Source organism: Chanos chanos, chromosome 14 (assembly GCF_902362185.1).
Source record: "Chanos chanos chromosome 14, fChaCha1.1, whole genome shotgun sequence".
In the NCBI taxonomy this organism is placed as follows: Eukaryota; Metazoa; Chordata; class Actinopteri; order Gonorynchiformes; family Chanidae; genus Chanos; species Chanos chanos.
Genome location: NC_044508.1, coordinates 10,080,845 through 10,104,915, shown reverse-complemented (window position 1 = coordinate 10,104,915; position 24,071 = coordinate 10,080,845). Strand labels below are relative to the sequence as shown.

The following is a 24,071-nucleotide window of genomic DNA, read 5'->3' as shown; positions in this document are numbered from 1 at the left end:
GTTGCAGACTGCACTGATGTCATCTGACGTCCCTTTGCAAGCTCGGTTACCTGCTAACAATGACGGAGCTTGATTCTGGACCCGGTGCCTTCGTTAGTGCTCAGAGAGTAAAATACAGCAATTAACTATTAATTTTAATGGCAAAATGAATGGCTAAAAAATCTGACTATAACAATTTTGCAATAGCTGATTTGTGAAGTCGTCCTGTTGTGTCTGCTAGAAGAACCAGTGGAGAGCAGCAGTCACAAAGCAATGGAAGTGGCTGTAGCGCTTTGATGCCCTCTATAGGTAGGTTGTATGGTACAATTGAGTGTACCATACAACCTACAAAGTTCAAAGCATGAATAAATACCAAGAAAATGTAGCCTACAACTTTATTTGCTCATAACCTTTGCTTAGCCTGTTCCAGAAATATCGTATTTCTTGAAACAACAATGCTGGAGAACATTAGCCGTTTGCAATGAGGACAATACAAATAATGAAGGAGATAAATGTTAAAAAAGGAAAAGGACAGAAAAGAGGTGCCCGATAAAAAGTATCGCTCAACCCTTAGTGACAGACTTTCTGGGACTTCAGTTAAATGTAACATTAACAGAGTATAATTTATCCCAGGAACTATATTGAATTTCATGTTTAGCGTATTTTGTACAGTCTGTCACTTATGACAGCACAAGATGTGAAAGTTCATCTGTGGCAGATGATTGTTAATGTTGTTGTTTGAGATTTGGGACATCCCATTTTTCGCCGATTACGTTACTTGTCATTATTTCTGAACCTGACCAGCCTCATGTGGCACGGTTGTTACGGTTGAGGCGCAAACGGTTTGTTGCTGGGGAGGAGACGTTCCCCTGTAACACAGCTATTAGTACGCTATGCTTGAACAAACGAATCCCCATGCTGTACAGTGGTTTGTCTCCCACTTATTTCACCCTTGATTCTCAAAGGTTTTACACAAATTGGATTGTGATTACTTCACGATTTTGAAGGTACGGAAATGCACTGATTTTTTCTATTCATCACAGTAATGAGCTCTACCTGGGCTGTTGTTCATAGCATGGCTAGTTAACGATAGCTTAGATTGCTATGCCGCCTACTCTAGCTGTATGTAAAACGAAGAACTCGGTGAGTGTAGCCCGAAAGACAAACAGTTAGTGATCAAACTAAAGCTTTATTAAAGTCTGCGATTACACAGTATAACACGTTTCTGAAGTGCATTGGAAGGGTATGTGTTCACTGAAAGGTTATGGCCGCACAATCCATTTTAGTCGCTAGTTAGCTAATCTGGACAATGGTCAGTGAAATTGAAGGCAATTCGTGGTATCGCTTGCTAACGTCAGCAGATAAAATATCGCTGCTTTGCTGTAATAACGACAAGGCTTGAGCTGTCGCCTCGCTTCGGTTACCGTTTTACTATTTTCGCTCGTCAGACAGCTAACATTAGTCATTATGACTGGAGTGTATGTTGGGTTACATACTAGGCAGCCGACAAACAACCTCCCAGTTGGAATGTGATCAGTGTAGCATTTCAAGGTGTCGCCTTTGTTTGCGTTGCTTCCTTTGAGTTAGTTTGTCCTAAAGCATGATTATTAGTCATTCGGCAGGGTTAATCAGTGGTATAACACTCCCTGCGCCTTCGTAAATTTGTAAATGGGGATGCGATTCAAGCTAATAGTAATATTGAACAATGTGTTCTAGCCTGCTTTCAGGATGGATGTGGACTTAGGTGCTGGCGGGGACAGCACCCGAAGGAAGATAGAGTCAGCGGGCGAGGCGATGGAAGTGATACCTTTGGAAATGTACGACTCTGCCAGGGCAAAAATAGCCGCCAACCTGCGTTGGCTATTTGCCAAAGCCTATGGTATCGGTAAGTTGCTCATTCTTAACTGTGCACAGAAACAAATCACTTGGTCAAGTCAGCCGTCTGCTCAGACAGAGGCGGTCTGCTAACTTAGCTACATACCATGGGCCCACATGGTTTCTACCACCCATGATTTTTTTAACACTGAATGCCATCAATTGTAGCAATTTAATATCCTAATGTTAATTTGAAGTGAACTGAAAACAAATCAAACCAGAGGTACGATGGTGTTAGTTACTTATTACAAACCTAAAATCTGTTGTGCTCAGCTTATCATGTATGCTAACCATCAGTAATATACGCCTTACAGAACCAGTGCCTCAAACATTCGGAAATTTGGTTTAGAGAGATGAGACTGAAAAAAAATGTTGTCCTTACAACCAGGGAATTATTATTGTTCATGCAGCCGACAGTACTCTAGGTCATTATTTTGCGTCCATTCCACGGGCTTTATCTGAGTCATCAGAGACACAGAGTTTGAAAGGATGGATGTTGGATGGCATGGGCCATTGAGGTTGAATTTTAAAGTCTGGATCAACAGCGTTTGTTCCATCTGCAGTGCTAGCAGAATTGAATGTTGTTGGTGAGCAGGAAGTATGGGCTTCCCAGTGCAGCTAGACTCATGGTCAGCAAATACGAGGTGCTGGCAATACACTGGAGCAGTGGATGTGTTTGTTCACACAGCTCTGTCAAAAGCATCTGACTGAAGGAATTCTACCTAAAATTCTGTCTAAAACGTGGCCTAAATCTCTTTTGGAATGTTGTAGCCAGTAAAAATTCAAACAGCATTTCTGTTGTGGTTACCACTGACCACTGACAATAACTTTTTGTGTTTAGGCCTATATGTATGTCAGATGCAGTTTAGTGACAATTTAGACCTTGACAGACAGACCCTGTGTAGAGATTGCTCTCTCTTAAACATGTGCTTGATGGTGTTTGAAGTTTCTAAATATTAAATAATTGAATTGAAATAGCTCCAGTATATATCAGATGAGCTGAAACTTGTAGCCATGGTTTTCTTCAATTTTGAAGATAGCTAGTTTATGCACATCTTTGTAACATCATTGCAGAAAGTAAGATTGACCTGTTTTTAAACCCACCAACAATAAGTGGATATTAATGGCTGTGATAAAACTTAGCCTAGATGTACCATCCCCCCAAAAAAGGAGACACATGATAAGTCTGGAAGAATGTCAGGTGTAACACAAGGTAGATGAAAGCAATGATGTTATATTTCTAATCCTGTACTTCCTTTTTCCTTATGCTCATAGTGCATAACTAAGTGATTTGATGTTACTAGACTGGTTCTCCTAAAGCAAGTCCTTTTTATTTTAAACCAGTCTGTAGCCCATGTAAAAGTATTTTAAAGATGCAAAAATGCAGATACAAATAACGCTGTATGCCATGAATAGTGACCTGTTAATCATGTTCTCTAGGTTTACCATGACCTTGCTTGACATGCTTTGTATGTTTTGTCAGTGTGGCCTTTGGCTGACTCAAAATATAATCAGTTTGTGGGATTGTTCCAAACAGAAAATATCTTATCTTTGTATCTCTGAAAGTGTTTTTATGATACATAATCAGCTGGCTTGCATCTTAATTTATACTCTTCATCCAACTTTGCTGTGTCTGATAACCTTGCAGTGACTCTGTTATGCTGAGGCATGGCCAAACTTTTCCATTTGGAAAGAACTTGAGACCATAGTTGGGTGAAGTCCTCTGCTAAAGGGGACCTGACTCTGGGTGTATTTTTAGTTTGGTCCCCTGGCAATGTCAGTTAGTCAGTATTGGCTATATTGAGCATGTATTGCAGTGCTCTGCTAAATATGACTTTAAAGCCAAGCTTAGGGCTCGATCTTTTGAATATTTGTGGAAATATCTTTTGTGCTGGCCAGTTGCATACTGGCAGGGTTGAACCAAATTTGGAATTTTTGGAATCAATACCTATCTGGCCGCCAGACACTGAATGATTTGTCAGATTGATTGGTGGGAATTTGTTTCATTTGGACTGAATTAAATTCAATCCAAATTCTGCATCGACGTAGGATATGGGTAGGTCAGTCAAATTCAAACACAAGAAAGGGAGTCTGTCCCAGCGTCGTGAACTGAACCCAGCCCCTACCTTCAGATCACGTAACAAAAAAAAAAAAACTACATGAATAGGGTAAACTGTCATTAAACATGCAAGTTAAAGATGTGAGTAGGTTTTTAGAGAAGCCACAACTTCAGTCACCTTAAATGGTGTTAAAACATACACTGTTACTACAGTTTAAGCTGGTTTACTCCAAAAGTTTGCAAACCTCTTGAAATTGTTTATCCTGGTAAATGAACTTAATTCTAGAATTTATGAATACATGATGAAGCTCATTTTTGTGCTCTACATTGGGGTATGTGTTTCAGTATTGTAATTTTTAAAATGCAGAATGTGTGAAAATGTTATGTTGATGTGCAGGCATAATTGTGGCCTAAGATAAGCACCTCTCGAGTAGTTTAATGAATCGGTTTTGTGACGGGAAGCCTGAACCCCCGGTGAAGTGCAGGAGACCAGGCTGTCATCGCTGTCAGAAAAAAGCCCGTCATGTGTGAGACACTTGACCTAATTCCACTCTGAGAAACAGTTACCCTGGATGTTAATATTTAATTATGAATACTCGTGTTTTATATGAATGTCTATGAGAAGCGCACTGGGCACCTGACATGATTGTGGGAGATTATTGCTTTCAGTCATTGTGTATGCTGCATTTTCTTCACATTCACACACGCACACACCGTAGATTAAGACATACCTCTATTCAGACGTGATCTTTGCTTCACATTATGTATAGTCCTACTGACAATTCATTTCCCTGTCAGTCTTCGCAACCCATAATTCTGTTTAATCCTGTTTCACCCATCTTTCATCTTTTTTTTTTTTACTATTGCTGTACGATCATTAAATAAAGATGTCCGCTCCCCGTTTTCTCTAAGCCAGTTCCAAAATTTTGAGCTATCCATCTGGCTCTCCTCCCCCCCTTCCTAAACAGCCTATCTCCCCCATTATTCTGGGATGTCTGGATGCTCTATCCGTGAGCTATGGGCCCAGAACCCTTGGTTTAACAGTAATTGGCTTTAGTACAGATGATGATTGCTGCCAGGCCTGCAAGTTTATTGAAGTAAACTCCATCGTCCCTTTTAAGGGTCCTTATTATGCCGGGATGGAATTCACGTCTCTGATTATGATTGCAACTGACCGATTTGCCGTCTTGAGCAGTCTGTCTGATCGCTCGGGCTCAAAACCCAGGGGACTTAAGCTTTCTGTACGGGGCTGTAGCGTTTGATATGTAAACTCTGTTTAAGCGTATTAGAGTCATATGACTTGGGTAAACTCTAGAGATTCTGAGATATTTAGTTTGAAAGATCATGAACTTCAGTCCCTGCTACCACCACCACATAAAGAGCTGAAAGCTCTCCACAGTCCAGCCTATAATCTTTTCATGTACTGTAAGTTTTCTGCTTAATATTTTCATAATACCGTTGATCATATACAACCCAAATCTGACGTCTCATATATGTAATGATTGCTGTCATTCTCATCAGAATCCTACATTTGACTTGTAGTGCTAGATTTTGTCTCTTAGGTGAAGTCATTTCAGCTCTTGAAATGACCCGTGTCTCTAGCAGACAAGAAGACTGTGGCAGAACAAGCTTTCCCACTCACTACACTGGATGTAGGGCGAGGGTGTGTGTGTGTGTGTGTGTGTGTGTGATTATGTTTTACATTTTAACAAATAAGTCAAGACAATTGAACTATGAACCATGTCTCATCCTGTAAAATGTCACCCGCTGGAAGGACAGGTGCTGCTTGTGTGTGTGTGTATATCTGTGTGTGTCTGTGTGTGTGTGTGTGTGTGTGTATCTGTGTGTGTGCGCTCATGCGTGTTACAGGGCTCAGATGGTGCCAGGACAGCAATGGGGGGGGGGGGGGGGGGGGGGGGGCGCATGGCCACTCCCTTTAGCTGAATATTTCAGTTGTGTGATTTCTGGCAGGTCTAGTCTGCCACAGCCTATTATTGTTGGCATGGTAACTCTAGGGTAAAGAGTGAGGGGAAAAAAAAGCATTGTTTTCATCCTATTGTTCGCAGCATTGCATTGTTAAATTACATCTGCTTTCCGATGACATGTATACAGTACTTTCCGGTCACTGAAGAGGTGGCATTCACTGGTCTGGTCATAGTCTCTCTGTCCTTGAGGTGCTTGGCTGTGTTAGCTCCCTTAATGATTCTGAGGAGCTGAAAATTATTTAGCCAATCTAGCAACTTAACCTTGAGCCTTTTAATGAATCTTCAGACTCACTTGTGCTGAACGAACTCATGTCAGTGTTTCACTCTGAGATGTCGTGTCTCAATCTGGAACTTGGGAGACCTCAAACAAACTTCCAACATGAACAGAAAACTTCCTAATATATATTTTTTTTTTACTCTTCACACTTCCCCCCGTCTCCGTCCCCAGATCACATCCCAGATGACCTACGTGACCCCTTCTACACTGACCAGTACGACCAAGAGCACATTAAGCCGCCGGTCATCCGGCTGCTGCTGTCCTGTGAGCTCTACTGCCGTGTGTGCGGCCTGATCCTCAAAGGAGACCAGGTCGCCTCTCTGCAGTCCCACCAGTCTGTCATCCAGGCCCTGTCCCGCAAAGGCATCTACGTCATGGAGAGCGATGACACGCCCGTGTCGGAGTCTGACCTCATATGCGTGCCCATCAAAATGGTGAGTTTATATGTATTTATAATTCAAATAGCTTAGAACTGGATTTTTCTTTTTTTTTTTTTTTGCAGGCTGGTATTTGAAAATATGGCAGAGACAGAGTGTAGTATCAGAGATTACCTTTCCTAACTTTAAAAGGGGAAGATTTGCTAACGTGAACAGAATCTCACGTTTGTGCAGACAATTTTGTGTGGTATTTTGGTATTTCAGAACAAGCCCCCAAACCAAAGTGGATGAACTCTATATGATACCATGCTGTGTATTGGTTATGTTAGCGTAGTTAACACATTTTCATCCTCAGGGATGAAATTCACAGAGAAAAGTTAACACCCAGTAAATGATGTTTTTGAAGATCACTGTGAATGTGGCTGAATTTGACCGTGCTGTAGGCCTACAGCTTATAATTCATTAGAGTGTTGTCATTATCGGTAGACAAAACTCGTCTTTTTCGTAGGCTTACTAGATTTTTCTTTGAGTTACGAATTGTCTTAGCTGCGTTTCACGTTTAATCCGACGGCACAGTTAAAAACCAAAAGAAAGAAGAATTGTGGCATAGAACAGTTGAGAGATGCTTCGGGGTAGGTGTTTGCGTGTCTTCCTGTTGTAGATGTTGTATCTCTGCTGATAAGCCGAGTCAAAGCAGACTGCTTGAGTCATCTATTATAATTACCCTCAGTTCATTCTGCAGCGTGGATCGCGCCTTCTCTTCCGACAGTGGGGCTATATCCGTTTTACATGCAAATGTGACCACTGAAGGTAAATGTCGAAGATCAGTACAGCGCAGTCCTGGATCAAAGGGTTGTGCAATATGTGAAAACGTTTTGCTTGCCGTGGTCAAGCAGCGATTACAATGCAGCTCTGTGTTTTTTCAGGCCGGTCGACATTGCATGGGAAATGTGCTAACTTGGTCAGCTTCACGGTGCTGTTCGCTGGCTTTGCTGAAGCCTCAAGAACTCGTTGGCATCTAGCCCACACATTTTATCTGCCCATTGAAGTTATTCTGTCTGTGCATGGTTAGTTCAGCTTTTGTTTTGTTTTCTGTCTTCCAGTCCTTCAGGTCTGGCCATGTTAAGGTGTCACCGTGTCACATCTCGGGGAACCTGATTGATGAACAGTCAGTAGACAGTCAGTCTAGCCTCAGATAAAAACTTTATCTCTTTCTTTTTTTTTTTTTGTATTTCCAATCTGGGAATTTTTACTAGTCTAGCAGATCGATGGAGAGCGTAATGATATTATATAACAGTACATTCTACTCGACTGACCCATCACAAAGCATAAGGCTCTCTGCTCAGTGCTTCGCTTTCTCTGTAGCCGTTTTACGATTCACTAGTGGCTGTAGATTCTGATATAGTCCTGAGGAATGCGAATGTTTTAGACTCTGTGAAGTCTTTCCTCATCCAGGCTATGAATCAGATGTCTGTCTTTGACGAGTTGTTGCTGCGCTATCTGTATTTTGTTTGGTATCCATGGGAATGACTGTCGCATGCCCACAGGGCCGCCAAGATAGGCATGCTCCTTTTTTTGTTGTTGTTGTTTTTTGACTTGTTACCAGGGTAACATGCATCTTTCATGGCCAATCACGGAGTGATTTGTTGGCTGACTTTTGAGATTTGAGAATTCGTTGTCAGCAGTGTGCAGTAATCTGTACCTCAGACTAGCACAAATGCATAAGGGTTGGCTAAATCCGGTGAAGTTGTTCTGGCACTTACTGTAAACCAGCGAGAGGCCAGCAGCGGGTGACTGGGTGAGGAGTTGCCATGGTAACCCCATTTGTCAGTGTATGGCTGAAGGTGCATTGTTATTGGCTGATGCCTGCTAGCTTCTGTGCGAGAGAGCTAGGCAGTGTTCTGCTTGAGGTTGTCTCATGGGGAGAAGGTACTCCCAGTGCTACTGAAGCAATTTTGAGCAAGCCTGAGGGATTTTTTTTAATGTGTATGTACATAGCCTATTCCTGCTTGTGTTTAGCCAGTTAAGTGCTTGTGTTTTAGCTGATTATGAATCCTTCTGGAACACAAGTTTGAGACTCAGTGCATTTACCAATGGCATAGGGTTAGTGCATTTTTATAGTTTATTTTATTGTAGTGGATTTGATTTTCGGGTGTTGTAAACAGGGTAGTGTTATTTTATTTTCACAAAATAGCACATTTTAAACTAAAATGTTGCATTTTATTAACTTTTGTGGTTCACAAATTTGAAAGATAGACACAGCAGACCGCTCATTTCTGTTGTATGTTAAATAGTTTGTGGTTAACAAGGAGTCAGTCATTGATATGCACATAAGTTATCTGTGATTCTTTCGAACATCCGTCTCTTCATGGTTTAGTAGAGGATAGTCATAGGGGATGGTCTAGGCAACTAGGCAAACCTTATCCTCTTTCTCTGCAATTAAATGTTACAGTAATAGTCATCTGCAGTGAAGACAGGATTACACATTCTGTCATGAATCATAGGCTCTGAGTATATAACAAGGAAACATTTCTCATTGAGCTGGATTAATAAGCCCACTGTCAAAAGGCAGGATTGTCCAGCAGAAACACTTCTAATCCTTTCTTCCATTGGGCAGTCCTGGCTTTCTACATTCTGTTTGTGAAACCTATCTGGCTGAATGAGAATCCTCACACAGTGTGATATACCAGGTTTTGGTCCCTGCTTTCTCTTTAACTCGTGTGATAAAAGTGGTCACTGTAAGGGTAAATCCTTTTCAGGACTGAAGTGTCAGCTTTGTATTGACAGAGAATTCACTCTTTTTAATCTTTTGGGCATGGCAAAACAAATTAAGCCTTACTGGTTTAGAGAAGCAGTTATAGGTGTACACCTAAATGACGTTAGTTATGCCTACGTCTGTGTTTGCTTTACAACCTGTTGTTTTGCATAATCTAAACAGTTCTACAGATTAGAGCCTTAAACCCACTGTAAAATCATGAATGAATGTTACCGCTCCGTTTCCTTTAAAATTCCTCCCTGAATGAGTTCCAGTTTTTCATGCAAAGAACTTTTTCTGTGCGTGAAACAGTGTGTTTAGAATTTCTGTTATCAGCGCGCCGTTGTGTGAATGCAAAAGGCAAAAGGTGTTGTCTTAGGCACCACACTATGCAAAATCTCAGTGTTGTAATTTGGTTTCACATTCTCTCAAATATCCCCCATAGGCATACACAGGGCGTGCACCTGCTCTTAAACGCTTGACTTCAGAATATAATTGGTACAGACATGATCTTTAAAAACTAGGCTGAATGCATTTGTGGTGTATCGGCAGGTTTCTTGCTTTGTTGAAGCATGATTTTTGTGTGACTCATTCAAAATATTAGAGAATTTTCCAACCGAGTCTGTGTCGCGAAATGATAAAACAATAACTCGGATTCTGATGCTGACTGGAGATCAGACTCCTCGCATTTAAAAATGAAAATGAAAAAGTATGATCCAGTGAAGAGCCCAGGCTTGAAATGAATGTGTGTCTGTCTCTTAACTATTCCCCCCCAGTTAACAGCTCAGTGCCCTCAGATCGTCACAGTTCAGTAGTCATTCGTTTAGACTCAGCGCTCGGGGTGTGGCACCAAGCACCGTGGTCCCATTCTGTCTGTTCTTTGATACGAGTCGATTCCTGGACAGAATGGTTTTCAGAATCACTTGAGTGAGGCTCAGTTGAGCGCTGCGGTATGGCTAGTCAGACGTTTGATCGCTGGCCGCTGTCTGTTGACTGACGCCGTCGTCTCCGGCGCTCCCATATGCTCACGCTGTGTCTCCTCTCTTTCCAGAGTTCCCATATGCCCATGATCGACGCCCTTATGATGGCCTACACTGTGGAGATGATCAGCATCGAGAAAGTGGTGACCTGTGTCAAACGCTTCTCCACCTTCAGTGCTTCTAAAGAGCTGCCCTTTGATCTGGAAGATGCTATGGTCTTCTGGATCAACAAGGTGAACGAATACTAGAAATGCACACGCACACATACGCTCACACGTACGGCTCGGTGTCTGCTGTCACACCTTAATGAAAATGCCCATGGGTAATCTTGGCAAAGCTAAGGCTTTACTACAGTTTAGTTCTGTTTGTACTGAGGTTTTAGTTCTTTTTCTAGGGTAGTTTTAGGGTAAAGAGGTTTTCCACTGTTGGAACAAATTTTGGGTGTGTTTGCTTTGTAAATTAAACTTGCACCGGGAAAACGCAGAGGGGTTTTTTTTTTTTTCCAAGATGGATTCTGACTGCAGTCTATTATGTGACAGTAGTTTTGGTCTTACTGTAAATCTGTAAAAGCTGCAGTCTGAAACCCAGCTGCAGGATTGTGCAATACAGATATCACAGATACACAGAAAGTCTTCCGCATTTTTAAAACCCGATTTTTTTTTTTCTTTTTAGTTTGTGACAAACTTCAGCCAGATTAAGTTAATTAAAAAAAAAAATGCAGGAGACATGCACACACAAACTTAATTCTTAGGTGCAAATAATACCTTGGTTTCAGGTTGCTTTAGATCCAGTGGAAAATTCCAAGTACATGAATAATAGCACAGAAGTCATTATTTGCAAGTACGAAACTGTTGTCTAAAAGGCAAGCCAGAGCTGGACAAGTTTTCTGCCATGATTGGAAACAGATATACTCGATTTCCTTCAGCTGTTGTTGTAGCCCTGAGTGATAGCTGTGTTAGGTTGAGAATTAATGTTTCTTCACTCCATTGAGAGACATAATGTCTGAGTAGAAACTTGTCAGCCTCCCAGATCTTAGATTCTGCGGCCAGTTTACACTGCCAGTATAATCTTGTTAATAGGAAAAAAACAAAACAAAACTCTGGTATTGTGGATAAACTGGATTTGATTTTGAAGTTTTGTAGTGAGGGTCTGGTGTCTGCTTTGCAGGTGTGTCTGAAAATGAGGGAAATTACAGAAAGAGAACACAAAGTGAAGCAGCATCTGCTTGAATCTCCCAGTCACCAGAAGGTAAACCTACGTCATATCTGTTTCTTAGGCCTTGTTTTCAGGACTGTCTATAGCCAAATTGAGAATGTAAACTGCAAATAATGATGAGCATTGCTTTGGAAAGATTCCAATTTCACTGTATATTTATTAATAAATGTAAATCTGCCATTGATAGTTACTCAAGTCTTCTCCGGCTTTTAAGGTGATGCTCCTAAAAAAAAAACAACTCTTTAAATTGTGGCAGTTACTGTCTCAAAGTGCATCTGTTTTCCTTGATATCATGGTAACGAACACATCACTCGCTCTCCCCCCTGACCTGGAAGTGAAATCTTTCCTGTCTGTTCTTCTCTGACCTTACATCCTATCTGCTCCTCTTCCTTTTTCTCTCCCTCTAATCCCTCCCCTCGCCACTCGGATAGTCTCCCTCAAAATGGTATTGGAAACTAGTACCTGTAAGTTGGCTGCTAGTGTCTCCTCTCCACTCCTGCACGCATTGTATGTGTCAATGTGTGCGCACCACCATTAAAGCCATGCTTACTCTGGCTAAGCTATAGTGCAATATAGTGAGCGATTCTGAACTTGCACTGTCCAAAAATCACAAAATAATTGCCTTTCTCCCTTGACCTCACTGAGTGTCTGAGCAAAGATATCATTGTGTGTGTGTGTGTGTGTGTCTGTGTCTGTGTCTGTGTATGTATGTGAGTGAGTGAGATGGTGTGTGTGTGTGTCTGTGTATGTATATGAGAAAGCGAGTGCGATGGTGTGTGTGTGGTAATATGAATGTGTGTTTAGAAGAACCCTCATTTTCCAATCCAACATTCATCCTCTATACACATCTGTGTGCTAAAATGCCTCTCGACACTATTTCTGTTTTTCTGTCCTCTCTCTCTCTCTCTCTCTCTCTCTCTCTCTCTTTCTCTCTCCCTTTCTCTCTCTCTCCCCACCCCCCCCCCCCCTCTCTCTCTCTCTCTCTCCCTCTCTCTCTCCCTCTCTCTCTCCCTCTCTCTCTCCCTCTCTCTCTCCCTCTCTCTCTCCCTCTCTCTCTCTCTCTATCTCTCTCTCTCTCTGTGTAATGCTCAGTCCCTCGACCCCTTTGCTGTGTCTGTCTCTCAGCAGAATTCCACGTTCGTGCTGCCCCACTGCATGCCGGCACCTGTGTAACAGTATTTTATCATGGCCATTCCAGAATTTTCCTTCCTTCACTTCACAGCTAACTTCATATTGCTCTCACTCTGTGCTGTGTGTAAGCCTGTCTCATCTCTCTGTAGTAGTCCTATTCGTCTTTGTAGCAGGGGTCAGGAACCTGTTTATGAAAAAGATCCAAACAAAACAAAATTGAGATGAAGACTTAGAGAAAGAGCCAAAGCAAAGTTTGTGCTCAAACGCTTCAGAAACATATACAGATTTTGTGTAGTATCAACTTTGTTGTACAGTTTCTGTTGGTAGCGCTGGCCTTTTACACACAGATTTTTTTAAACCAAAACACACATTGTAACTGTTCTAAATACAGTTAAAAAAACATGTATCTAATTCGTTGTATGTTGAAATAGTCTAGCACACCAAAACATCACAAACCTTGAAAAAACACCATAATAAACTTCAGGTGTATTGCACCATACCTAACATTATCAATAATTCGTTTTTAGAATAGCGATGTTGTGAAAGGGGTGTGCATAAGTATGTGTTTAAGGCAAATATGAAAAGATTATCTTGGATTTCTGCACAAATGCACATACATCTGCCCATTCAGGCAGAAACGAATGGGCCTGCTTTTTTTTTTTTTTAAACTATTTGATACTTTTCTGGCTTTGAGAGTAGATTTTTATTCTAAAGAACCTAGGCTCTCAAACTTGGCCTAATTTTGATTCAAGCCAAAGCAGTGCAGTTCTCAACCTTACAAATAAAATGTTGCTTTCACTCTCTAAATGCTGCTGTCATTCCTGGTAAGCTACATGATCCAGTCAAATCAAAGATACTTTGAGAATATTTTATTCAGAGGTCTACATTAATATTACATGTTTGTTTGTCAAATACAGTACATCCAAAACAAAATTTCAGAATGGTAAATGTTGGAGATTCAAATATAATCCTGAAAAGAGACAGATATGGCTTATGAGCAATAGGTTCCAGACCCCTGGTTTTGTGATACTTGTAGAATCAGAATGACCTTTTCTGATCCTTTAATGTTACCTCCCAGGATGTGTTCTCTTCTTTACAGTGTTCATGTGGTATTTAGACCTGTTAATTACCTTTACTGGACCTGTGAACCTGCTGAACAACGTCATGAAATTGGACTTTTTTTCCAGCGTGCATAGAACATCTTTTGGGAAGAACTGTTGAAGGACCAGAATCACAGAGTTACTTCAGTGCTATAGTGCCACATAGACCTGTGGGCTTTGTGATGTGTCTGTGACTCAGTGTAAGATGAAAGAACAGCAGTTAAAGGAGGCTCTGCTGTGCTCTGCTCTGCAGAACCTCCAAACAACACTGATACATTAATCCCTCAGTAATTTGTCCTGTCATTCTCAATACATCAATTAAAAACAACCCAGCAACGTGACGTCCGCAGAGATCTTATTAAATACACACACAAATGTGTATTTTCACAGAATAGGTTTTTTTTTTTTTTTGCTGTGATTTTGTAATTTCCTTTAAAAATGGTCTGTGCTCACGTTCTGACAGTGAGCAGTATGCCCACTTGTATGATTTTGATTGAAGTTTGTAAATTTGAATTGTCAGCCCTGTTGTAGCATTAATACATGGCTTGGCATGACAGATTTTGACTATACTAATACTAATTCACACCTGGTTCTGTTATCCACTTTGTGCATCAGTTCTAGATTAGTAATCACAGTATTGTTTATTAGGGGGAAATGGTGAGTATGTTTAAGGGAAAAGGCCTGCTTCACCACAGGAGCCAAGTATGGGAATAAACACAACACAACGCCAAAAAAAAAAAAAAAATTGCCACACCTACACCTCATTAACTTGCCCAGTTTTTTGGTTTGTCATGGTTTTGAGTACAGGTCATAAATGTTCTATTTGAGCTCTGCTGCTCTGTTTTGTCTCATTGATCTACATCATCCCTCCGCCATGTTTAGGTGCGTTATCGGCGGGACCACGCCTCAGGCCGGCAGCTGCCCTTTTTCCCTCTCCTGGAGGACTTGATGAGGGACGTGTGTGATGGAGCAGCTCTGCTGACTGTAGTCCACTACTACTGTCCAGACCTCATGAAACTTGATGGTAATTTTTTTTTTTTCCCCCGAATTTTTATTATGTCATATTAGTGTATGTAACACATGGAGGTTTTGAATTCTCAGTGCTATATTTTGCCGACATGCATAGATGAACAAACGATTCTGATTGCTTTTTCTTTTTTTTTTTTTTTCTCTCTCTCTCGGCGTCACTGCTATCTGTACTTTGTACTCAAATAATACCGTTTCTAAAGTAAAACTGTATTCAAGTGTTTTTCTCTGAAACAACTGTGATTCATCTCAGTGCATCCCTTTGTGCATTTCTCCCTACGTTTTTAAATGCCACAAGTTTTTAACCTTTATGAAAGCTTATTGTGGTGACCTTAGCTTTCATATCTACTTTTCTTAGACATCTGCTTAAAGGAGGTGACCTCAATAGCAGACAGTTTGTATAATATTCAGCTCCTGAAGGAGTTTGCCAACGAATACCTTAACAAGGGCTTCTATCTGACATTAGAAGATATGCTGTATGCTCCTCTGGTACTCAAGGTGAGTAACCTTGTTCTTCTTGTCTGCTATCAACTCCTGTTTTCAAAATTGTTCTTTATTTTGCTGCTTTATTTTGCTGCTGTTTTTCTGTTGTTAGTTCAATGTCTTCACCTCAACTCTCTCTGTGTCCGTAGCACAATGTCATGGTCTTCATTGCAGAGCTCTTCTGGTGGTTTGAGATTGTGAAACCAGACTTTGTCCGCCCAAGAGATGTTCAAGAGTTCAAAGATGGTGAAGAATGATGTGCTAATATTCCTCTACTGTTATCTTGTACAAGATCAACATCTGAAACTTATTTGACAGTGTTGTTTTTAAGATGAATTTGTTTTGCCCACAAATCTGTATTTTTATTTAATTGATATCCATTTATTGTTTCTCATTGAATCGTATGACTGAGCTACTTTCTGTAATTTGGTTTGCTAAGTGATCAGAGTTCATTTGATTGTCGTGTTAATTATATTTCATTGGTTGACTTTCCCTCTAACAGTGAGAGCAACGGTTCCTCCTAAGAGTTCACGACCATCTGTACCCATCTCTAATGCTACCAAGCGGAGTTTCCTGGTCACCCCAGGCTCTGCTGATGGGGCACTTCCTGTCCAGAACAGCCCAGAAGTGTGTAACAGGTACTTCCTGCATCCTGAGGATTCTGAATCTCTGTAAGTCTTTCTCACCTTTTTATTTTTCATGCCTCAACTTCTCCTTCTCCAGCAGCATTTCAAGCGGTGGACGTCTGGTTTGTATGGGGCCCCTGGTTTTATGGGTTTAACATCAGTATTAGACATTTTGTGGTTTTCTCTAAATCCAAATTAAATATTTGGAAAAGACTTGAAAAGAATCTCATTTTAGGTGAATTTGCAGCAAAGCAGTGCTGACTGACTAAGCACAGACTTAGTGGTTTGATCATAAATACACTGACATCAAAGATCAGTCTCACGATCATGGCCTCTCTTTTCATCTTCTCTATTAAATCACTTTATTCCTGATTGTTATGTTTTTGGGGTTTTTTTGTGTGTGTGCCTGTTATTCTGTCATTTGTAGTGGTGGGTGTATTTCTGCTTGCCAGCGGAAGAGGTGAAACTGTGTGTTTTGAGCCGAAATGTTGGCAGGACTCAGGGATTGCGCCGGCCTCAGGGTGGGATCAGACAGAGGTGTTAATGAACAGAAGTGTCTGTGATAAAGGAACCTGATTTAATGAGGACCATTAACCAAACCAAAACAGAGAAAGACAAACATAGACAATGCTACTGTCTTTCAGAGGTCTCACTATTATATATTCCTTTTAAAAGAGGCCTTTTATAGTTGAAGTTATTTGCATGGTTTTCCTTTCTCTCTATAAGGTTTGTCATTGCTGGATCCTGTGTGTTCACACATACATATACAGACAGGATTGCATAGTCTTGCGTGATTTCTTGGACATAGGACATTGATGTAGTTCAGAATGACAAAAACCCGCATTCTCAGAGTTTTGTGATCATACTAGAGGCAGTATTATTTTTGTCTCTGTGTGTACGAATCAGTGCTTGAATATCGCAGTTTCACCAAACTCTGCTCTAGGTGGAGCTAACGTGTTGTTGCTAGACATTGCACCACCCTGTGCAATGGATTCTGTGACGCAACTGACTACAAAAAGTGGTCACCACAGGCAAAAATATATTCAGCTGGCACTGTGGCATTGAAACCTCAGTAATAGACTTGTTTTGGCATGTCAGTATTGCACACAACCCGTTGAGGAGAACAGTTGAAACACATACCGACAGTTTTCCTAAAATGGTAATTTGCTACGTTTTGCAGCTCTAGTTATGCATGATAGAGCAATGTCTTGGCTGTTAACGCCAGGGAGCATGGTGCTATGGTAAGAACAAAATCGTTGAGTGACAGGAGTAGTGTAGTTGGGTAGTTTGTGTAACAATCGGTGAATTTAACCAGAAATGACTTATTTACATATTGGCTAGCTAATCAGCCACATTAGTTGCTTATTGTAATGTAAAGTGTTTTTGTTTTGTCTTTACCAAACAACATTCAGTAAGTAATTTGTAATTATTAATACACCATTGCAGTTTTTGACATTTTATGTTTGCAAAAGGAGTGGCATTAAAAAACCAAACACTTTATTAGTGCTTATGTAAAATTTATTTTGCATTCTTTATATGCATTGCACTGGTTAAACATGATGACTGTACAGTTTATGTGATTGTTAAACTATAAATGGTGGCTCCTTTACTGTTCCATTTTATTGACATAAATACATGACTTCTAATGACTGCCTCCTTGTTATGTGGCATGGATGACTTTTTCATGGTATGTTCTTTGACACAGCTTCTAAAGCTAGACATGCTGTATCATGATTGAAAATGTATTGTGGTTTTGCATTTAGAAAAATGAACAGCAGGTGTGGCATGTCTCATGTCTCATTCCTAATGATTTTTTAATTATATGTTTTCATGGCATGATTCATCTCATTGTTTTGTTTTCATCTGGACTGTTTTCACAGTTAGAGGGTTATACAGGGCCACAGTTTTACATGATAAAACTGATTGTGTTACAGATGATCCAAATCTGTGACTAGAGCATTCAAGCTACATCTAGATAGGGAGGGAAATCTGATTAACAAAAGATGTTAATTAGGGTTATCCTAATACAGGCTGTCTATATTTATCTAGCCGCCTGGAAAATGCATAGTGTCAGTTACGATTCTGGCTGCATAGATCTGTCAGCTTGGATATCATTTGCCCTAATTTTGTGAGGTGGACTCCTGCCAAGCTGTCCTTTTCTTTCTGTTGCAGAAATAAGGGGAGTCCCAGCTTCAGTCCCTCTCATCCACTACTTCCATTAAGACAGAGACAGCAAAAAGCTCAGCCAGGAGAGGAAAGCTCAGGTAAGAACCCCACCACTATGACCGAACTGTCAGATAAGAGAGGAGGAAATGCTCCCCTGGTACACCTCAGTTAGAGAGCGTAGACGTGGCGTGGGCCTCTTGTTTTCTGTCTAGTTATTCAGTGCATTCATTTTGTAACAAGTCTGAAATGATGCTGTGTGCAATGCGTTCGATTTGTTGACATCTGTCTGATTGATTCGACATTTTATAATGCTTTGACTTCCCCCTGCAGCCTGTAGAAATCGCTCAAATTCCTTGACGCAAGAGTGTCACTCACGAGGATCAGTGGCATCTTGGCCAGAGAAAAGGCAAAGGTATAACATCAAAACCGGATTTTTCTTTTTAAACCAGTTTAGCACTTGACCTTACCATTTGAATAAAAAATATCCTTTAATATCCACAGTCGCTGAAATGTGACCACCTACTAAGGTTTGTGTGTTTTTCTGTCGCTTGCCCTTTATTATTTCCATCTAGGCCTCTCTCCCAGCTGAACCGCTATGTCCTCCACTCTGCTACTGACAGCGATGCAGACATGGCCTCTGGTGACAGTGTGAGCCTGACCTGCTCCATCAGTGAGGACAGCCTGGCCTCCAGTGTCACGCCCAAACACCAGATCCACCCAAACCAGGGTGGCTCACGACGGGTCAATGGCCATGCACTGTTGGGAAATGTTGACATGGATGAAGAGGATGAGCTGGTGACCATTATCAGGGCGGAGTCGTCTAAAAACGATACACTTTCAAACTCTGGAGTTTCAGAGCGGCAGAGTGCCACCCCTGGTGCTAAAATAGGTGCGTGGGGAAGGCAAGAGGAAGCCTCCTCAGATACCAGAACAGCAAGTTTCTACCTGGAGCCACTGATGCCTGCCGTTCTCAAACCGGCAAAAGAAAAGTCTGTGTGCCTGAATAAGGAGGAAGAGTCAGGGGAGGCACGGCAGAGAGGTTCAGGGAGAAGAGTGGGGGCCTCAGATGGTCCCATAACCTCTGCAAGACGTAGACCTCAACACAGCCTTAATCGCACCTTCACCACCAATTCCAGCGCTGAGTTTGAAGCGGCCACTGAGCCCAAAATGAATGAGCCTGTACTGCCAGCCCCAGGTCAGGCCCATGCCGTCCGGCCTCTGGTTACAAGCAGCACCGATCCCTCTCTTTCTGAGCAAACCTCAGGTTTTTACCTTCACTCGTCTGTAACAGAGGACAAAAGTCCTCCCCAGGCCTCTGATACACAGCTAGAGTCAGACATTGAAACTATAGACACTATTGAAGAGCAGGATCCAGAGTTCACCAAGGGGCTTCACCCTGACAAAAAGTTCTGTGAGGATGATGAAGAGTCTGCCAAGCTACGGGAGGACATGAACGTGAAGGAGCATGAGGACAAGGATGGAGGTAGTAGATGCTCTAGCCCTGGAGTCTCACAGGTCAGTAGTGTGGCTAGTGGCAGTGTGCGCATGACTAGCTTTGCAGAGCGTAAGATGCAGAGATTCGGCAGCAATCACGACATACGCTCAAGCACTAGCAGTTCACAGAGGACCACACCTGATGGCTCAGAGAGTTGCCCTTTTCCTATCACCACCTGGAGGATGAAGAGGGATCAGAGCCCTACACAGCAGGGGAAGGACAGTGTTAACATGCTGGCCTCTGAGTTGGTGCAGCTGCACATGCAGTTAGAGGAGAAGCGGCGTGCCATTGAGGCCCAGAAGAAAAAGATGGAGGTTCTGTCTGCCAGGCAGAGACTGAAGTTGGGGAAAGCAGCCTTTCTGCATGTTGTGAAAAAAGGGAAGAGCGACACCCTCCCTCAGCCGTTGAAGTCAGAGTACTACCTGAAAGAGGACCAGAAGTTTGATGGAGGAAAAGAGAAGTCTTCAAAGGACGACTCTTGCGTGGATGCATTGAAAAGCAGCATGAATGATACTGAGGAAGCTGAGAAGGCAGCTCTTCAGTGGGCTAATACATCTGCCATATCCCCCGGTGCCTTAGACGCGGATGAGGAGATAGACCTTAACGAATGCAGTCGCTCCATTGAGTTGCTTAATGAGGCTATTGGAAACATTCAACAACAGATGATGCAGCTGTCCCTTCAGCAAGACCTGCTCATGAAGCAGAATCTTCAGTCACCACCAGATGCTGCCCCAACCCCAACTAACGAGAAAGGAGATGGCCCTGAGCCCAAGGTCCGAGCTGCCATACATTTTGTGGAGCCACTTTCCACAAGTGCTACTGCTGTGACACGAAAGCCGCCTAAACTGACTTCGTCACGGACTCGGTCTAAACCCTCTGACCTGAAGCTTTCTAGGGAGAACAGTAAGCAAGCATCTAAGACCCCTACCCCTACTATTGTTGACTCTCCTTCCCACCTAAGAGCTAGTCCAGGGGGCAGGCTTCCCAAGGCAGAGTCTGAGGATACTGTCAGATTAGAGACAATCAGCCAGGACAAAGGATACCTGAAAAATACCGCACTTCACCTTAACAATGAATCCAACCTTCGTACAGTTTCAAGGGAATCAAGCTCTGCAAACCTTGGTGTGACCTTTGATGAGTCTAGAACATTAAGGGAAGGTGAAACAACCCTTGAAGATGCCACAGGAAGGGAGAGTGTCTCCTCTGAGGATATCTCCAGGAATAGGGCTAATCTCATTGAAGTGGACTTGTCAGACTTGACTGCCCAGTCAGATGATGGGAGCTCTAGTGTTTTGGATGTCACTAAGGATGGAGCTGACGGAGAGAAAAAATCTGGCATGGGTTTCTTCTTTAAGGTAAAATTCGATGTAATGTAATTCACCAGGGAAGAAGGTGTGTTAGAAAAGACTCTGCATTTTATAAACATATTTATCACTCTTTTTGTTCATATTTGTTTCCGCAGGATGAACAGAAGGCAGAGGACGAGCTGGCCAAAAAGCGCGCTGCATTTCTGCTGAAGCAACAGAAGAAGGCTGAGGAGGCTCGGTTACGCAAACAGCAGTTGGAGGCAGAGAGTGAGCTCAAAAGAGATGAGGCCCGGTAAGATCACCTGTCTCTGTGAAAGCAGACAATAATAATGCATTTCTGGAAGGAATGAATGTTCCATTTATCTCTTCAGATGCTCTAGTGTTTCATGTACCACTATCTCAATCGCAGTAGTCTCAGGCTTACTGCCGCAGTATGTGTAATGCTCTCTCTCTTTCTGACTTCATTACTCAGGCGCAAAGCTGAAGAGGACAGGATCAGAAAAGAGGAAGAGAAAGCCAGGCGTGAACTAATTAAACAGGAATACCTGAGAAGGAAACAGCAGGAAATGTTTGAGGAGCAGGGGCAAACCAAACCGAAGAGCAAGCCTAAGAAACAGAGGCCCAAGTCGGTGTTGCGTGATGAGCCCTCTAGTGACACGTTGCCAAAGTGTGTCTCCACACTGCCCCCTACCAGTAAGGAAGTCTCTATGTCTTTATCTCATTGTGTTACCACCTAAGGCAATAAATAACTAGTGTCATCCATGCTATCGCTTGCAGTCTGGCAATTTATGATGTCCCTTAGGGTTAGTGCTTGGATTACTGCTCTGCATCATTTGGTCCCTTGTGTTTACAAGATGTGTGCTCTCCACAGATGAAAACCTTATCAGTGCCCAGTCTGGTTCTAGTCTGTCACTTGCCTCTGTGGCTACTACTGAGGCAGACAGTGTCAATTCAGGAGGAGCAGGATCACAGCGGTAAGCCACTCCCATTTGACCCCATGTGTGCTAGCTTTAATGTAATGTGGTAACGTGGTTCAAAATCAATCCCTAGTGCTCAAACTGTCCTCTGTGCTCTTTTGCATGCAATATTTTCATGAGTAGTGGGGAGTCAGTGGAGTCGTTCCCAGGGCTAAGTCGCAATTCCAGCCGGACTACAGAGAGGGACTGGGACAACGGTTCCACTGCATCTTCCATCACATCAACATCCATGGCGGAGTACACCGGTGAGCATTCTTTACGGTCACCCCTAAATTAAAGTGGAGCCTCTATTTGTTTAGCCCTCATACAAGTTTGCACTTTAAATTGATGTGTTTGGATAACAAATAGACACGCAACACTCTCACGAATTGTTATGCATTGTTTTTTTTATTTATTGGATAATTGAATGGGGTTTTTTTGTTTGTTTTTTTGTTATACCAATTCATTTTCTTCATATTACTTGTTTGTGTAGGACCCAAACTTTTCAAGGAGCCGAGTGCAAAGTCCAATAAGCCAATTATCCACAATGCCATCTCTCACTGCTGTTTGGCAGGGAAAGTCAATGAACCACAGAAGAACTCAATTCTGGAGGTGTGTGGTTAGCACTTTAAGTCTAATGAATGAAACCTATTTCATCAAAAGATACAAATACTGTTTTTCTGTTTATTTGTTTGCTCGAAGCACAATTGAATAGTAGTGGTTATGAGTCTTCCTAGGAAATCTTAGCGGTGGGCCTTCTATTTTTTCCCCCAAATGTATATACATCAGTGTAGCTAATTACTGCCTTTACGTAGTTGGATCAAATAGAAAACTTCTTTTAAGACTAAACTGGATCTGTAAAAAATATTTTTTCTCTGAATGATGCCTGGGGCATTTTCTGCAGGAGCTGGAGAAGTGTGAATCCAACCATCTGATGATCCTCTTCCGGGATGGTGGCTGTCAGTTCCGAGCACTGTACTCCTACTTCCCAGACACAGAAGAAATCCACAAGCTCACTGGCACAGGGCCCAAGAGCATCACCAAGAAGATGATAGACAAGCTCTATAAATACAGCTCGGATCGCAAGCAGTTTACAGTCATTCCTGCAAAGACCGTGTCTGTCAGCGTCGATGCCCTCACCATCCACAACCATCTCTGGCAGGCCAAGAGACCCGGAGTGTCAAAGAAAAGTGCGAAGTAGAGCACAGCCCACTGGAACTGTGACAGAGGTGTGCTCGTGCTTATTTTAATCATAGACATTGAAGTCCATAGCTAACTTAGCCACTTTGGGTGTCGGACTGATATTAAAAATGGGTTACTTTGGATTGGTTGTGTCTGTGAACGTCTGGACGGCCATAAATCAAACTGGCTTTTCGTTTGATCTGTTTGGGGATTTGGCCAACGCCCTCAGCCCAGGTGTCAGCATGTGGCAGTTCTTATTGATTTTTTTTTTTTTTGTTTGTTTTTTTTTTTTTTCTCTCTTTACTTGAAGTATTTATTGAATAGGCACTGGTGAGTTCATCTGCAGCAGAGCTTTTGATTTGGGTTTCTGTTTCTTTATCAGAGGAGGGTTCGTCTCCTTACTGACGTGGACGGAAAAGGAGTCTACTCTCCTCTTCAGGTTTAAAAAAAAAACAAAAAACAATTCTGCTGCACTGAAAAGAAAAACAACCAGATAATCCCAAAATTCACACCAAGAAGTATTCGCCATTTTTGCCTCACAACCATTCTTCAAAACATGCTGCTCTGAACTGTCTGTACGTTGTCTGTGGGATAATCCCAGGCATATGTAATATTGGCCTTCACGCGTTGTGGTACTATTGTCTATTTATTCAACACAAAGCAGATCAGCCATAGCACTGGTGTATAACAACTCTTATGATCCATTTAATATGGGATTAAATAGGCTTTGATAACATGTTGGATGCTGTTTTTTTTTTGTTTGTTTTTTTTGTTGTTTTTTTTAAATAATACTAATGTTAGAGGTAGTCGTTTCTCCACTGGACGACGTGTCCTGTGAAGTGGTGCACTCTTGATTATGTTTTAGTGCTTTTATCATACATTGTAACCATGAATGATGTCAGCACTGGAGCTCCCCACACAACCCCCCCCCCCTCTCTCTTTTTCATCCGATGGAGCAGCATGCTCTGTTGTGGAGAGTGTTGCTGTAAACTGTTTGGATGACAGTATTTAATATATTCATAATCAGTTACTTTTTTTGCAGTCGTTGTCTAATTATTTACCCACGTGGAAAACATTCCTGACCAAAAAAAAAAAAA

General features: G+C 41.9%; 1 protein-coding gene across 1 annotated transcript; it reads left to right on the top strand.

The window, feature by feature from the left end:
• The first annotated feature begins 958 nt into the window (after window positions 1-958).
• On the top strand, window positions 959-23,015 carry camsap1b (calmodulin regulated spectrin-associated protein 1b). Its single transcript, XM_030791223.1, has 19 exons — window positions 959-986; window positions 1,696-1,864; window positions 6,347-6,609; window positions 10,359-10,520; window positions 11,455-11,535; window positions 11,934-11,966; window positions 14,616-14,757; window positions 15,118-15,257; window positions 15,392-15,488; window positions 15,745-15,880; window positions 18,041-18,132; window positions 18,365-18,446; window positions 18,607-20,884; window positions 20,992-21,128; window positions 21,309-21,529; window positions 21,708-21,810; window positions 21,937-22,058; window positions 22,286-22,404; window positions 22,697-23,015. Exons 2-19 carry the CDS (start codon window positions 1,708-1,710, stop codon window positions 22,991-22,993), a joined length of 4,662 nt encoding a protein of 1,553 aa, XP_030647083.1. The 5' UTR covers window positions 959-986; window positions 1,696-1,707; the 3' UTR covers window positions 22,994-23,015.
• The last annotated feature ends 1,056 nt before the right edge of the window (window positions 23,016-24,071 follow it).